The 16,409-nt window shown below is 47.7% G+C and overlaps 1 protein-coding gene and 1 non-coding gene across 2 annotated transcripts in view; both read right to left on the bottom strand.

Annotated features, from left to right (window-relative positions):
- Positions 1–1,550: 1,550 nt before the first annotated feature.
- Positions 1,551–16,409, bottom strand: part of HRH2 (histamine receptor H2) — a 51,803-nt gene continuing 36,944 nt past the window's right edge. Inside the window, exon 3 of the mRNA XM_025388688.1 lies at positions 1,551–3,078. Within this exon, the coding sequence (XP_025244473.1) occupies positions 2,886–3,078 (193 nt within the window). The 3' untranslated portion in view covers positions 1,551–2,885. The remainder of the gene's footprint in view (positions 3,079–16,409) is intronic.
- On the bottom strand, positions 7,167–7,273 carry LOC112627193. Its single transcript, XR_003120055.1, has one exon. It is a non-coding gene; the product is annotated as a U6 spliceosomal RNA (small nuclear RNA).

Genomic DNA, 16,409 nt, shown 5'->3' with positions numbered 1-16,409 from the left:
TTTTTAATTTGGCCTTTACCCCAGCATTTTATCATGACTCTTTTTCTAAATCAAGACACCGTATGATGAAGTTTGGGAAGCATTTCCTCACCAGGAAGTTAAAAAATAAAACCGTGAGGCAGCATCTGCTTCGATAGTTTTATTGGAACACGATGGTAACACAAACATGGATTTGGGGTCCCACCACAGATGTTCCTCCTCCAGGCAGCATGCACCCCACTTCTGCAGCCAGCAGAGGCTCCAGGAGGCCTGCAGAAGGCGGAGGCAGCCCAGAGACAGACGTGGAGGCGTCTTCTGCAGTGGCGGGTGGTGCGTCGGCCCCTCGGGCCAGAGCTCTGACCAGCTGAGTCTGTGAACAGCCAGACTGGTTTGTTTTCACTCGAGGTCATGTGGCCACGACTGGGAGACCTGCCTGCCTCAGACTCCTGGGAAAACTTCCAAGGAGGGGGTTCTGGGGATTCCAGAAGGAATTCAGCCAAGAGACTAAGCACCTCTGGGGGTCACCAGGGCAAATCATGCCTTTAGGTTTATTGGCAGACACACTCCTGAAAGCATCTGTTTTGTCCACTCTCTGCACTCTCTTTTCTCTGCTCATTCATCCAACACACATTTATTAAGCTCCTACCATGAGACAAACTCTCCTGCCGGGGTTAGACAGACAACGGGCACCAGAAACAGACAGGACCCACAGTCTCGTGAGGAGGACAGACAGACAGTGTTCAAGGAATCACACAAACAGCCGTGCCAGTGCCTTCCAAGGAGAGCTCTGAGGGGTGTGGCAGGGGCCTGGCCTGGTGCGAAGGGCCAAGGAAGACTTCCTCAAGGAAATGACATCTCGGGGCACTAAAATGGGCAGGAGGAGCCTTTTGTCGTGGAAACAGCTTTGAGCATGGAATGGGCAAAGCGAGTTAATCAAACTAAAAGGAAAAGAACAGCAGGGCCAGAGTGAAGTTGTAGAGGAGGCCTGGTGCAGGGGGAGGCTGGAGAGGGCCCAGCAGGGTCCAAGCACGCAGGGCCTGAGGGCTGGGCTGAAGATGATTTTATCCAGCTGTGTGGCATGACCTGGATTGTATCTGGCATGGCTCACTCTGGCTGTCGGGTGGAGGGTGGACTGGGTGGGGGCGAGAGTGCTAAGAGGTGTTCCAACTGTCCTGATGGAGACGGTGGTGGTCAGATGGAGTGACACAGAGTAGATGGGGAGAAGCCAGCAGATGGTGGAGCCAGGGCTCCATGAGGACCGAGGCAAAGGGAGGTGGCAAGGTGGACCCTCAGCCTGTGAAGCCCGGGCAGGCTTAGGTCTGAGAAAGGGACCTGGGGAGCAGGGCAGGTGCAGGGGAAGGCAGGCACGCAGCTGCAGACACGCTGAGGGAGAGCGCCTCTGAAACTCCCAGGTGGAGGTGTTGCGGAGGCGGCAGTGGGTCTCAAGCTCCCGGAAGGAGCCAAGCCTGCAGTTATAAATCTGTGAGGGATTTCGTAACCGAACCTCGTGCCTTGTAACTGGAGCTGTGGGTGCAGACAAGGTCACAGGGGGACAGATGCTGAGTGAGAAGAGAGGACTCCGGACTGAGCCTGGAGAACAGCCACATCTGATGGCAGGTAGAGGACAATGAGTTGCAAAGGGGACAGAAAAGGGAGGTCAGGGATGTTAGGGAGGGGGAAGACCACGAGGCATCTTGGAAACCAAGGAAGATTGAGTGTCAGGGGCCAGCCAGGAGATGCCACTGAGAAGCCCTGGGGGCAGATGTCCCTCCACAGCCCCCTCTCTCTGGGGCTGGCACTATCCTGTCTCTTTGAGACACTTTATGGATCCTGTGAATAGGAACAGGGGGCCTACCCTCTGGACGGGAGAATCAAAAGCTGCTTAGAGTGGTCAGGAGACGTGCCCAAGGTCATACGGCCACCAGAGAGTGCTGGGGGCCAACTCCATTCACAACCATTACAGTCCCTCAAGCTCCATTCCTCCCTCCATGAAGCCTGGCTGCAGACACTCTCCCCAGCAAGTCCACCACACACCACTTGTTGATGACAAGCACCAGAGAGGGTCATACTCTAGCAGGAAGGGACCCCCACGGCCTGGGGGTCTAAGCCTTGCTAGGAGGAAGGTGGCTGAGTCAAGGAAATATTTGCCCTCTCTCCTGAGAGGCGGTGTAGTGCAGTGTCAGCGGTGTGGGTTTGAGGTCTGGCTTTTCACCTGTCCTCTCATTCATTCACCCATTCAACAAATATTTTTGCATGCCTCCTATGTGCTAGGCACACTTTCTAGGTGCTGAGTGGCCTTGAGTAGGTCCCTTACTTCTCTGAGCCTCAGTTTCCATCTCTGTGAAGTTGGGGTGGTGATTCTTGCTGTAAACTCATGTTGCTGTAAGGGTTACAAGAGCTCATGCCAGGGAAGCACCTGGTACACAGTAGGTGCTCATGAAAAGCTATTTCCTTCCTGTCTCTATCTTTACCCTTCCTTTCCTTCATCCTGCAGAACCCAAGAGGGAGTGAGAGACCAAAGCTTTCTTGCAATACCCTCTGCCTTGCTCAGAGGACATGCACGTTCCTACACATACGCACCCATGCACACACAGGTGCACGCATCCCCGTCTGTCCAACCGTCTCTGCTCGTGACTCCCAGGGCCAGCACCAACATGGGCTTTGAATCCATGGGATTCAGCCCACTCGGGCCCAGAGGAGTCTTGTGTGCCTGTCTGGGAATGCTGAGCACAGAATAGGCTGTTCCGCCCTAGGCCTGAGGACCCCACACCCAACTGTGTGTTCCAGGAGCCCCCAGACTCAGTCCAGGGTGAGTCCTTGGTGGCTTTGGAGACTGGGTCCTTAGGAGCTCCAGGAGTCACATCTTGGGGACCAGGAGCAGTATCTTCAGTGTCCTGGGGCTAGGTCTAGACAGCCTCAGAGGGCAGCGTCCTCACCGCTTTCTGGGGAGGTCTCTTCTGTGGCTCCTCAGACAGTGGCTCCCCCGATGGCTCCTCCGAGGGGCCTCCCATGTGTCTCTGAAGGAACCTGAGCCCCCACAGGCTCTTGCAGCAGCTCAGGAGGTTGCTGGAGCACGTAGTGCAGGACAGTGCTGGCTTCCTGAGGAGACACAAGCACATGCCAGGCTGAGGTGGCCGCAGAGCAAGGCGGGGCAGCTCAGGTTTAGCCTCTTGATTTTGCTTCTACTAAGTCAGGGCCTGGGAAGGGTGGGATGGGGTGGGGGGAGGGGAACCGCCCTTTGCCACCCAGAGCAGCCTATAGGCAACAAGGACTTCTTCCCTCAACCCACAAGAAGGAGTATTCAGGAGACTTGCTTTCAAATCCCAGCTCTGCTTCTAACATGTTGTATGCCTGTGGTCAATTTACTTAGTGTCTCTGGACTTCAAATGAAGATAAAAATATCCAATTCAGGATTTTTGTTTTGTTTTTGTTTTTGTGTTTCTTGAGACAGGGTCTTGTTCTGTTGCCCAGGCTGGAGCGCAGTGGCGTGATCATAGCTCACTGCAACATCAAACTCCTGGGCTCAAGGGATCCTCCCGCCTCAGCCTCCCGAGTAGCAGACATTATAGGTGAGTGCCACTGTGCCTGGCTAGTTTTTTTAAATTGCCTTTTTGGCCGGGCGCGGTGGCTCATGCCTGTAATCCCAGCACTTTGGGAGGCCGAGATGGGCGGATCACGAGGTCAGGAGATCGAGACCATCCTGGCTAACACGGTGAAACCTCGTCTCTACTAAAAATACTAAAAATTAGCCAGGCGCAGTGGTGGGCACCTATAGTCCCAGCTACTCGGGAGGCTGAGGCAGTAGAATGGCGTGAACCTGAGAGGCAGAGCTTGCAGTGAGCCCAGATCGTGCCACCGCACTCTAGCCTGGGTGACAGAGTGAAACTCTGTCTCAAAAAAAAAAAAAAAAAAAAAGCCTTTTTTATAGAGGTGGGTTGTCACTCTGTTTCCTGGGCTGGTCTTGAACTCCTGGGTTCAAGTGATCCTCCTGCCTTGGCCTCCCAAAGTGCTGGGATGACAGGCGTGAGCCACTGCACCCAGCCCTCACTTTTCCTACTCCTGAAAGAATTCAGTGTTACAGAATACACATAAAAGTAAGCACACGTAGGCTGCCTGGCAGTAGGAGCCCCGTCAAAGTGTGCCAGTTCCGAATCTTAGTGAGATGATTCCTGAGCATCTGCAGCATGCCCCGAGTTGGGGAAGAAGTTTGGGAGAAGTCTGAGTTACTCCATCTGGCATTCAGATCAGCTGTGAACACCTCAGCCACCAAGGGAATCAAACGTACTCCTCCTTCTCCCTTCCACATAGAGGGAAAGGAACACTCGTGCCTTTAGTGTCCACCTGATGATAGCTGTGGGTTTGGAGGCCTGACTTTGTAAGGCTTTGTGAACAAAGACATAGCTGACATCTGCGCTTCCTTCCATGTGAGGGCATGTGCCGGCCAGGCCATTGCAGAAGGTCTGGGTGTGGCCCTTTCTCCCTGAACACCCCACCTGCACCTGGGCCTCAAGGTCATCCCTCTGGCATTTCAGAGCCTGCGGGCGTCCTTTACCGTGTTAGCAGTGTACATATTTGACCAAGCAGGCAGGTATTTGCCCTTGCATTAACATTCCAGATGCAGCCTGTGGCTCTGAGAAGGCAACTCTCATTGCACTCAGTGAAATTATCAAAGAATAGCTAGCTCTAGGCTAGGAAATAACCACCTCCCTTCTTCTAAAGGGCCTAAAAATCACTTAAAATAATGCTCTTTTGGAAATACCACATGTTCATAGTAACAAATTCAGACCATAAAGATGAACTAAAATGAAAATAAACATCTCAAGTCTTCCTCTATTCAGTCATATCTCTTTGTTACATGTCAATTCACTCATTAAATATTTTTAAATGAAATGCATTGAGCATCCAAAGAGATGCTATATAAAACACATATACATGGCTTAAGGAATATTGAAAAGATTACCAGTGGAACCACCTGTCAGATTAGGAAACTGAACTTTACCAGCCCCTGATTTGTTTCAGCAAATATTTCTGTATCCCTAAACAATCTATTATGTTGTTCTGCCTGTATTTCACTTGTATATACATAATATCGTGTTTTATGATCTTTTCTCTGTAGCTAACCTTTTGTTATCGTTTGACATTATATTTTTGATAGGTATAGCTGTAGCTCATTTTCACCATTGTAAAGTATTTCAGGGCCAGGCACAGTGGTTCATGCCTGTAATCCTAGCACTTTGGGAGGCCAAGGCAGGTAGATCGCTTGAGCTCAGGAGTTCGAGACCAGACTGGGCAACATGACAAAACCTGGGAAACATGGTGAAACCCTGTCTCTAAAAAAACATACAAAAATTAGCTGGGCCTGGTGGCATGCACCTGTAGTCCCAGCTACTTGGGAGGCTGAAGCAGGAGGATTGCTTGAACCTGGGAGGCTGAGGCTCCAGTGAGCTGAGATTGTGCCACTGCACTTCAGCCTGGGGGACAAAGTGAGACCCCATCTTAAAAAAAAAAAAGTCTACTCTGGGGGGTAGGTGGGCCTGTGTGTGGGGGGGGAGGGGGGTCCTGTGTGTGGGGGGGTAGGTGGTCCTGCTCCACAAGGAGCAGTTAAAAGCCAGCAAACAAAACAAAAGATTGGGCATAAGTTGGTAACTGTTTACATCTGTGTGATGGGTTCAGGGAGCCTTACTATGTATATGTTTAAAATGTGCTGTAATTTTTAAAAAATGGTATTTCATCGTATGAATAGACTTCAATTTATTTATGCATTTATCTGTTAAAGGACATCTGGATTGTTTCCAGTTTTTTACCATTACAAGAAATGCTGCTCGGGACTTCACTGAACCTGTCCCTGGTGCATAGGTGTTTGAGTGCTAGCTGAATTCTCTATCCTTTTCCACTAGTCTATTTGTCTATTCTTGCAGCATTACCACCAAGGACTTAATTGCTATATCTTATTTTTTTCCTCTTTAGAAAAGACTTGGCTATTCCTGACCCTATTCTCAACCGTACAGATTTTAGAATCGGCTTGTCCATTTCTATGAGAACACTGTTTGGATTAATGGGAATTGTTCTGAACATACAGATTAATTTGGCAAGGAGAAACATCTTTGTAAAATTGAGTCTTTTCCTGCAGAATCTATGAGTCATTTGAATTAATGTTAGGGTATAACAAGGGTATTGCACATAAGATCAGTATACAAAATTCAGTTGCCTATATGCAGTCCAATTCTCTATGTATCAGAAATAGGTAGCAAGACCACTTATAACAACCACCAAAATCACAAGGCACCCAGGTACTCATCTAACAAAAGACATACCAGGTTTTTATGAAGAAAAGTATGTAGTCATTGAAAGATTTATTTAGCTCTTCTTCAATGTCTAATTTTCTGATTGTTCTTATAAGTGGTAGTTTTCAAAAGTTGACAATGTACGTTGATTTTATGCCTGGCAATGCTGCTTAGCTTTCTTATTCATGACAACAATTTGTAGATACTTTCTGGTTTTTGTATAGAGGATGGTTATTAGCTGTGAATAATAATAGTTTTGTTTTTTCCCCCTTCTTATTTTTTAAATTTATTTTTCTTGTCTTACTGGACTGATCTCTGGTAATATGTTGAATAGAAGTGTGATGGCCATCACTGCTCCCTATTTTAGAAGTAGTTTATTAGTATTTCCTCAGGTTAAGGAAGTTTCCTTCTGTTCAGAATGTGCTCAGATATTTTGTTTTGTGTTTCAAATCGTGAATAAATGCTTAAACTTACCCAGTGTTTTTTTTTTTTTCTGCTTCTATTGATATAATATTCACAAAGACTTTTTTTCTTCTTTAATTTGTTGATGAGCGGAATTACATTAGTAACATTTCTAATATTAAAGCAACCTCTGTTTCTGTATAAATCTAACTTGGTCGTGAGGAATTATATTTTTCTTTAAAAATATTGCACTATTATGTTTTCTAATGCTCTGAAATTTTTGTTAACTATGTTCATGTTTCTGATTAGCTTGTAATTTCCTTTTTCATACTTATTTTTTAATCTGTTCTCATAAAATAAATAGGAGAGTTTCTCTTTTTTTCTCTCCTCCGAGAGAGTTTGTACAGGACTGCACAGTGATCTCTATTCTTTGAGTGTCTGGTAGAACTCATTTGGAAAACCAAATACTATTGGTGTTTTATTCATATCATGTATTTATTTTTAAAATATGGAATTCTCATGAATTTGCATGTCATACTTGCACAGGAACCATGCTAATCTTTTCTGTATGGCTCCAATTTTAGTATATGAGCTGCCAAAGTGAGCCTGTCATTTTATTTATTTTTAATGGTTATAGGGCCATTCAGGTTTTCTATTTCTTCCCAAGTCAGTTTTGGCAAGTTCTGTTTACTTATTCACTTCACCTTAGTTTTTTCTTGTTTTGGGCATAAAATTGATCATAATGTTCTTATTATCTTTTTTGATCTCTGCAACATCTATATTAATATCTCCCCATTATTATTCATAGTCTTTACTTATGTTGTTTATTCTGTTATCTTAACAAATTTTGCCAGAACTTTTCAAAGTACTAAAGTTTGGTTTTGCTGCTCTTCTCCTTATTAAATCTTTGTCTTTTGTTTCATTAATTTCTTCCTTTGTCTCTACTGTTTCCTTTCTTTAATTATCTTTGAGTTTATTTTGTTTTCTTTTTAACTTCCTAAATTGGCTGTTTAAATCATTACATTTCAAATTTGCTTTTAAAAATATGAGCCATTAAGGCCATATATTTCCTTTTGAGTGGCGTTTTAGTGGCATCCTATAAGCTTTGATGTACAGTATTTTCATTGTCATTTACTTTAAAATGTTTTCTAATATCCATAGTTATTTTTTCTTCATCCCATGATCTATTAAAAATGTTTACAACTATGTAAGAGTTTTGTTATTATTTAATTTTGTTGTAGTCAGATAATTATTCTGTATGAAGCATATTCAATGCCTTGAAATATGCTGATACATACTTCTTAGCCTAATACATGGTCAGCTTTTTAAATGTTCCATATGTGCTTGAAAGGAATATGTACTCTCTAGTTGTTAGATACAGTGTTCTAAGCGTTTTGTGTTTCCCAAATATTAATTACTATTTTATCATAGCTTAATCTGTAAATTTTGATAGAGGTATATTATACATTTTCTGCTCTAATGATTATTTATCAATTTTTCTTTGTAGTTCTGTCAACTTTACATATTTTTAAAGCAGGGTTATTTGGTACATACAAATGTAAAATGTATCTTTCTGGTGAACTGTTTAGCAAAATATGGTGACCATATTTATCTTTAAAGATGGTATACTTTGGCTGGGCGTGGTGGCTCATGGCTGTAATCCCAGCACTTTGGGAGGCTGAGGCGGGCGGATCTGAGGTCAGGAGATAGAGACAATCTTGGCTAACAAGGTAAAACCCTGTCTCTACTTAAAAAAAAAAAAAAAAATTAGCCAGCTGTGGTGGCAGGTGCCATCTACTCAGGAAGCTGAGGCAGGAGAATGACATGAACTCAGGAGGCAGAGCCTACAGTGAGCCGAGATCCCACCACTGCACTCCAGGCTGGGCAACAGAGTGAGACTCCATCTCAAAAAAAAAAAAAAAAAAAAAAAGTTGGTATACTTTTGCTTATAGCTACTCAGATTTCTTTCAGTTAGTATTTGCTGGGTACATCTTTTTTTCCTTCCTATTCTTTCAAAAATTATGTTCTTAACATTTTAAGTCTCTTGTAAAAACATTTGTTTGGATTTAAAAAACCAAGCCTGACAATCTTTGTATTTTTTTAATTGGCCAATTTATTCCATTTATATTCACTGTAATTACTGATTTATTTTCATTCATTTCTTCCATCTGTTTTTCTGCTTTACATTTGTCCCATTTTTTTCTAAATTTTTCCCCCTCTCTTTTCTTGTTTTAAGTTGATTTCTTTTTCTCATTCTCTTTCCTCCATACCATATGGAATCTCTACCTTCTGTTTTTTAAGTGATTATCCGAGGCATTTTGACATGCATATTTAGCTTTAAAAAGCCCAGTGGCAGAAGTCCCTGTCTCTCTTACTTGACTTGCCCCCCATGCTGTGCATAAGCTGGGATGAAACACCAAACTGGGATTCCCATGCTGTGTAGACTCTAGTATAGATTACTTTTAATGGCAAAATCTGCAATTACTTTTGCACCAACCTACCACTTGCAAAGATTCTAGTAGGTTTAATCTTCTTCAACCCCCTTCACGGTCCCATGGCCCCTCTTTGCCCTGAGCCAGAACACTGGAAGCTAGTGGATGCTAATGGGGTTATAGGTGTGTATAACACGGTTTCTGCTGAACAGTAAGTGTTTGTGATAAACACCTCGTTTTCACATTTCCATCCTCCATTCCCCTTCTCATGCTAACAGCACCTTGATTCTTCTTTGGAATTCGACCTTCCCCACTTTTTGTCCTTGTAGATTAGGTGGAGTTGACCTATTTCCCTTTGCCCTGGCTTCAGGGTTGGGTACGTGACAGTTGGTTTCGGGGATAGACATATGACCCAATCCAGCTGATGAAACTGAAGCCTGGAGCTTTTTGTTGGAATAGTAGGAAAGGGATATACTTTTCCACTGGGTCTGCAAAGATGTTAAGATAGAAGCTTGCACCCACTGGTGGCTCTACGGGAAGACTCCACCTGAGGATGAAGTCAACACAGTGGAAAGCCGAGTTGAAAGCTGGAGAAAGACAAATTCCTGAGGACATTTGAGCCCTTGGGTCCAGCCACGCTTGAAGCTACTCTTAGTCTCTTCAGTTCTATGAGTCAGTTACCTATTTCCCAAACTCCATCCTCTTGTAACTGGGTTTCTGCTACTTGCAGTCAAGAGGGTTCAGACTAATCACATTCCTAAATAAATGTCATTTGAATCTGAATCTCGTGTTTTTACATGGACAGTGTTATAATATGTTCAGCCACCAGGGGACAGGACCCGGTTTCAGAGCTACTGGGCGTGGGTAGCTTTGCTCAGCCCCGCTCTGAGCCTCGGTTTTCTCATCTGTGAAATGAGTTAATAATAGCAGCCTCACAAGGCTAATGTGAGGACAATGGATGATGAATGCCAGTGCCCCTTCCCATTTCCCTCCACTGCTTATCATACAAATGATCAGACAGAACCACCATCTGTATGTGTTACCCTGCTATTTCTTGCATCTGTGCCTTTGCACAGATTTTGTTATTCACACTGCTTTAAATTCCTGCATTTTCTTCTTTGCTGGTCAATTTATCCTGTGTCTTTACTTTTTTTTTTTTTTTTTTTTGAGACAGAGTCTTGCTTTGTCGCCCAGGCTGGAGTGCAGTGGCACGACCTCAGGTCACTGCAACCTTCACCTCCTGGGTTCAAGCAATTGTCCTCCCTCAGTCTCCTGAGTAGCTGGGATTACAGGTGCATGCCACCATGTCCAGCTAATTTTTTTTTGTTATTTTTAGTAGAGACAGGGTTTCACCATGTTGGTCAGGCTGGTCTCAAACTGACCTCGTGATCTGTCTGCCTCTGCCTCCCAACGTGCTGGGATTACAGGTGTGAGCCACCATGCCTGGCCAATTTCTCCTGTTTCAATACTCTGCTCAGTATCATCTCCTCTAGGCAGCTGTCTCTGAGGTCTCCCAGAATTACTGGTTCCCTCCTGGCTCCTGCAGCCCCTTTGCCGAGGCACTTATGTCCCTGGGTTAGGTGTCAGCTTACTTGTCTGTCTCCTGGACTAAACAGGAGTGTCATAAAGGCAGGCATTGGATCTTTCATCATCTACCTTGTCCAAGTTTATAGTAGGTGTTCATGTGTGTTAACGAATGAATGAGAACCCCAATAAATCTCAGTTTGGATAGTGATTCTCCTGTCTTCTGACTTCCCAATTTCACAGATGGTCAGAAGCAGTTGAGCTTCTCCCCGGCTGTTTCCAGTAGCCGGTACCCACTTTCTGGCTTCATTTCACCATCTACCTTCTCACCACCAGCCTGTAAGAGTCTTGTGGGCAGGAGCCCCGGAGGGAGATAGTGAGGGAGGTTTACCACTTCAACAAACATCTGAGCAGCAACTGCGTGCTAGGAGTGAATGGGAGGAGGTGTGAGATTCGGAACCAGGAGTCCTGCATTCTGCCTGAGCCTTCCTCACCCACCGCTGCTGGGTCTCAGACAACTCCATCCCTCTCCGTTCCTCAGTCCCTCTCCACATCTGTACAACAGGAGCAGTCCTGAAGAAGAGGCTGTGAAAGCCATGAGATGAGATGGGAGAAGTGGAATGTTTTGAAATTTCAGGGAATCCTTCTCTTTCTCCGCCTTTGTAAATGTTTTGTCCCTGAGGGTCCCTAAAAACTGACAGTAGCTCACGCCTGGAATCCCAGCACTTTGGGAGGCTGAGGTGGGTGGATCACGAGGCCAGGAGATCAGATCGAGACCATCCTGGCTAACACAGTGAAACTCCGTCTCTACTAAAAATACAAAAAATTAGCCGGGCGTGGTGGTGGGCACCTGCGGTCCCAGCTACTCGGGAGGCTGAGGCAGCAGAATGGCGTGAACCCGGGAGGCAGAGCTTGCAGTGAGCCGAGATCGCGCCACTGCACTCCAGCCTGGGAGACAGAGAGAGACTCTGTCTCAAATAAAAAAAACAAAGCACAAACAAACAAACAAACAAACAAAAACCTGACAGTAGAGGGACTGTGTGCTGAGGCTCTGGGCTGATCCTGTACTGAACAACACACGGAAACCCAGACTGAGAGGGTCAGTTTCATCCTGGGAACTGGGTCACCAGGATGTCACTCCTTTAAGAGGAAATGGAAGTGCAGGAGGTTGGGGAGAAGAGGGGTTGGCTCCTATCCTTGGGGCCAGCCACAACCCACCTCCCGAGAGATCTTTCTTACTGCCTTAGGCTTTTGCAAAAATTGGGGGGGACCCTTTTCTCTAGACCATACCTATTTTTTGGTTGTTTTAAAATATGCCGTGGTGGAAATTTCAGGACACAAAGTCACCTGGAGACGAATCACGGTGTTCTTTTCATTCCCCCTTGTTTTCTGCCACAAACCAACATTACCCAATATGCCCAAATGCCCACACTGCAGCCCTCTGCTCATGAAAGGAATTCTTTTCTCAAGGCCTTCTCCTGGTTTTCTGGAAGTAAGCACAGAGGGTTTGCCCGCCCTCAGGGTCTGCTTTGAAGAAGTGGAGACTGAGGGGCGGTGGGAATGGCAGGGATCCCCCTTTAAGGCAGGGCTCACTTCTTCCTGCGTTAACAGGCAGCACGAGCAGGCAGCATGAGCAGGCCGCTGAGCAGGCCGGGGAGACTCCCAGCAAGAGCTTTGCAAACATCCTGGGTTTGCTTTTGCACCCAGTGAGGTGAAATGAACCCCGTGGGACTTACTTGAGATCAACAGTTGTCAGTCACAGGCCTTAACCCCTTTTTAATAGCTTCCATGATAAAGGGAAAGTGAGGGTCTGGGAGCTTTAGGCCCACAAAGGGAATTGTGATGAGGGAGCTCCTGGGACCCCTATCCCTGAACACTCCTGAGCTACAGCCTCAGACCTGACCTGGAGGCTGCCAGAGGGAGGGGTTGGCTGTGACTCTAGCAGGATCCCTGAATTTGCTGGTGAATGAATAAATGCCTGGCAAGAAGTAGCATTGACTGAGTGTTCCCGTTCTGGGGCCTGAGCTAGGTGTTTTGCATCTTTTTTCTGTTTAACTTTCTCAATGGTACGATAAAGCAAGAACAGGTGTGTGCATTTAACAGACCATGAACGTGAGGCTCCACATAAGTAAGAGCTGCCCCAGGTCACGCAGTAGCAACTCTCAAATCTGAACCCAGGGCTATCTGACTTCAAAGCATGCTTCCCTCCCACGATGACATGCTGCTTCCTGTGGGGCGGGCTAAATGGATCAGGCAGAACGGTACAGAGGGATGATACGAGGGACACGGAGATGATCTGGGCAGGGCTGCTGGTCTCCAGCAACTCAAGGGTGAGAAAACGTTTGGGTTAATTGTTGCAGTGTAAAAACAGAACTGCCTGTGTGATAACAGGAGCCTGTAAGCGAGCGTCTGCGGGTAGGTGTGCCAGTGTACGCACAGGTGTAAACTACACACAAGGGCAGGTCTGCTTGCACACAAGAGCGTGTGTGTGCTCCAGTGCCTGAGTGTGCATGGGTGTGTTGCCTGTGAGTGTGAGTGGGCGTGCACCAGCAAGACTGTGTGGCACAAAAGCCATTTCTGGCTCTGGAGTTCACGGGAGGCTACATGGAGCAGGTGGCGTTTGAGTTGGGCCTGTTGCCATGAGGGGTGTTTGGGAAGGTGGGTAAGGCTCTTCAGGCAGACAGCAGCCTGAGCTCTGGGGTATTCTCTGAGAACAGGGAATGGCCTATCTCAGCCGAAGAGGAAGAAGCATGGGGCGGAAGAAGATGAGAAGAGCAGAAAGGGATTCTGTAGTTGGAGCATGAAGGTCTTAATTGAGGAATTTGTGTGTGATCTGGCAGGCACTGGGGAGCCACTGAAGGCTGTAGAGCAGGGAGAGTGTCGTGAATTGAACAATGACTGGACTCAGTCTGTGACCGGGATGGCCCTTCTTCAAATTCTATGACTGCATGGGGCGGTGAATACCCCAGTGGGGGAATGGGGAAGGGAGCTTGCCTCTCTGGCAAAGCATATTCACTCACTGCTGGGAGAGATGAGGCTGCAGGGGAGTGGGTCTGGGCAATTTTCATGGGCATCCTCTTTAAAGGTAAAACTTTAGGCAAAATGTGTGACTCAGCACGGTCTTTGAGCATGCACTGGGTGCTCAGCCTGGGATCCCCCACCCCACCAGCAGTCATGCTAGCGGGAACTTTACAGAAGAGAGGACTGGCCTTCCCTGGGGTTGAACGCCCTGACCAAAGTCACACAGCTGGTGAGCAGAGGAACCGGGCTCCTGCCACCTCCGCTAGGCGCAAAGCCTGGGCTGAGCCCTAAGAACTACCACTCAAGGCCACCGTCCGCTGAGCTCCTGCTGCACTGTGGCCCGTCTCTAGCATTTTCTATGTCTTAACTCAGTTCCTTCTCACTCCAACCCCATGGGGCAGGTGCTGAGATTCTCCCCGTCTTATAGAAGAGGAAGTTAAGGCACAGAGAGGTTAGAAGACCTGGCAAGGGGGTCACACAGCCAGTAGGCGGCGCTGAGTGTGTTGCAGACCCTCCGGTGGAAGAAGTGAAGGCGTGGGAACCCTACTTCCTGCGAAGTCCCTCCCCCACCTCCCTGCCATCCACTTCCTGCTACTGACCTAGGATTGCTGGTAATAAAACCACAAGAGTATGCATGGAGGAGGCCCTTAACATCCACACTGTCGCTTAACTTTTACAACATCCACGTGATCGATATGATAGATATTTATCCTGTTCTTATCTCTAACAGATGAGGGTGTCTTGGCCCAAAGAACTTCAGTCACTTGCCCAGGACTCACAGTGAGTGGCGGAGTCTTGCGAAGTCCAGGTCGGCCCCACGGCAAAGTGGGGGGCTCCCCGCCTTATAATGCACACGGCCGAACTCAGAGGGGGTTGAAAGTTGGCCCACGCTGCTCCAGAATCGGGGTCACACTCAGGTCTCCCAAGTCCTGGACTGTGTTTGCCCTGCCCAGCTGCTTGAACTTTTCAATAACTGCCACTTTCAGATGGGCTGACTTCACGCGCCCTCTCCTCAAAACCGTGAAATGTTTTTTTCAAACTGAGGGAAACCCCCAGGCTCCTGCCCACTCATGCCAACGGCGGCTCACACACAGGCAGTTCTCAGTATCAGTCACGATCCCTCATTACATCAGAGCTCTGAGACGCAGGCGAAGTGTCACGCCCATTTTGTAGATGGGGAAACTGAGGTTCAGAGAGGCCTACTGTTTGCCCCTGGGCCTTGAGCAGTGCCTGGCAGAGCTGGGAATTGCCTGGGCCTGTTGAGCGCTGTGTCCTGCGTGTAGGCCCTGAATCGCCGTGCCAGTTTCTTTGGTTTGAGACGTTTACTGGCTCTGTAGCCTCTGAATGGCTCAGGCCTTGGACCTGGGGACCTCTCAGACGGTTCCTTCTCAGCCCCTTTGAGGATTCCTCTCCCCTCTTCCCTGTCCCCTCGCCTATCCTTAAATGCTGGTGACTCCTTCTCCGTGTGGTCTATGCCCTCTGCCTTAGTCTGCCGCCCCCACAGCACTTCTAGGGCCCTCTTGCTGATGTGGCTTCGAGGAAGTAATAACCTGATGGGGCTGGCAGCAGGGAGGCCCCCACAGCCTGTCTAGAAAACAGCGAGGCGAAGTGTGGCAAAAGGCTTCAAATACCCTCCCCTTTAGCCAGTAATTGTTTCCAGAAATTCCGTTTCTAGGGAAATAATCTGAAAGAAACAAAGTGTTCCCTGCATGAAGATGTTTATCATAGAGTGAAGAAGAGACAACAGCCAGATGCAACAATAGGGAAGGGTTTTCTCGCACCTACTCCCGCGCGAGCTGGTGTACCCCCTGGGGCTCACCGTGTGCTGGACACTGTTCTCCAGCCTCTATATTATTATTTCCTTTAATCCTTGTAACAACTTTTTGAAACAGGTACTAGTAACATCCCCTTTGACAAGTGAAGAAACCGAGGCTTGGAAAGGTTAATCGGCATGCCCAAGGTCAGCCAGCTCGCTAAAGTCTGACTCCACCAGCCTCAACTGTTACCAGGGTAGCGATGGTTAGTAGTCACCATTACCAGGTAATTGTTGGGAGAGGGTCAATGTGCTGGGCAGCGTGAGATGCTTGTCAGGTGGGGCAGGCTGGGCTGGACTTTGCAATGCAGGGAGACGGCACGGCTCCTGGCCCTGGCTTGTCTGTGTCATCGGCACTGGCCCTGCCACTCAGGCAGCAATGGCAGGTGAAGGCAGAGACAATTTCTTAAGTCCCAAACAGAAACGGTGGAGAGAGAGCCAATGGCTTTAGGTTTGCAGGAGCCCCTGCGAGCCGTTCCTCACCAGCCAGGGTGAAGGGGCCACCACCTGGGGAGTGGGGTGGTGGGCTGAGTTCAGTGCTAGGCTAGGCCCTGCTTCCTACTCCCAACACTCTCCTGTTGGGTCAAAACCTGGATGGCAGGGGAGCGGGAGTCACTAGAAGGCGAGTTTGGGGAGGTCTGAAAGCACAGAGGCTGTGCTTCACTTCCCATCTAGAAGCTCAGAACAAGGCTGTCTCAGAGGAAGGGGCCCCTGCAGGGGAACAGAAATAGCAGCTAGGAGGCCTCAAGCTGTACCCCAGTTCCTCCTTCCTCTCCTCCACAGGGGCTGCAGGAGATCGTTAAAATCTCCCAGATCCCACAGTGAGCCTCAGCACATGGCTGAGCCTTGGGGACTGCCTGCTAGGGTGTCCTGGCCCTTCTTCAAATTCTATGACTGCATGGGGCGGTGAATACCCCAGTGGGGGAATGGGGAAGGGAGCTTGCCTCTCTGGCA

Source organism: Theropithecus gelada, chromosome 6 (assembly GCF_003255815.1).
Source record: "Theropithecus gelada isolate Dixy chromosome 6, Tgel_1.0, whole genome shotgun sequence".
NCBI lineage: Eukaryota > Metazoa > Chordata > Mammalia > Primates > Cercopithecidae > Theropithecus > Theropithecus gelada.
Note: the sequence above shows the minus strand (reverse complement) of the source record. Positions and strands in the feature narration are given on the sequence as shown.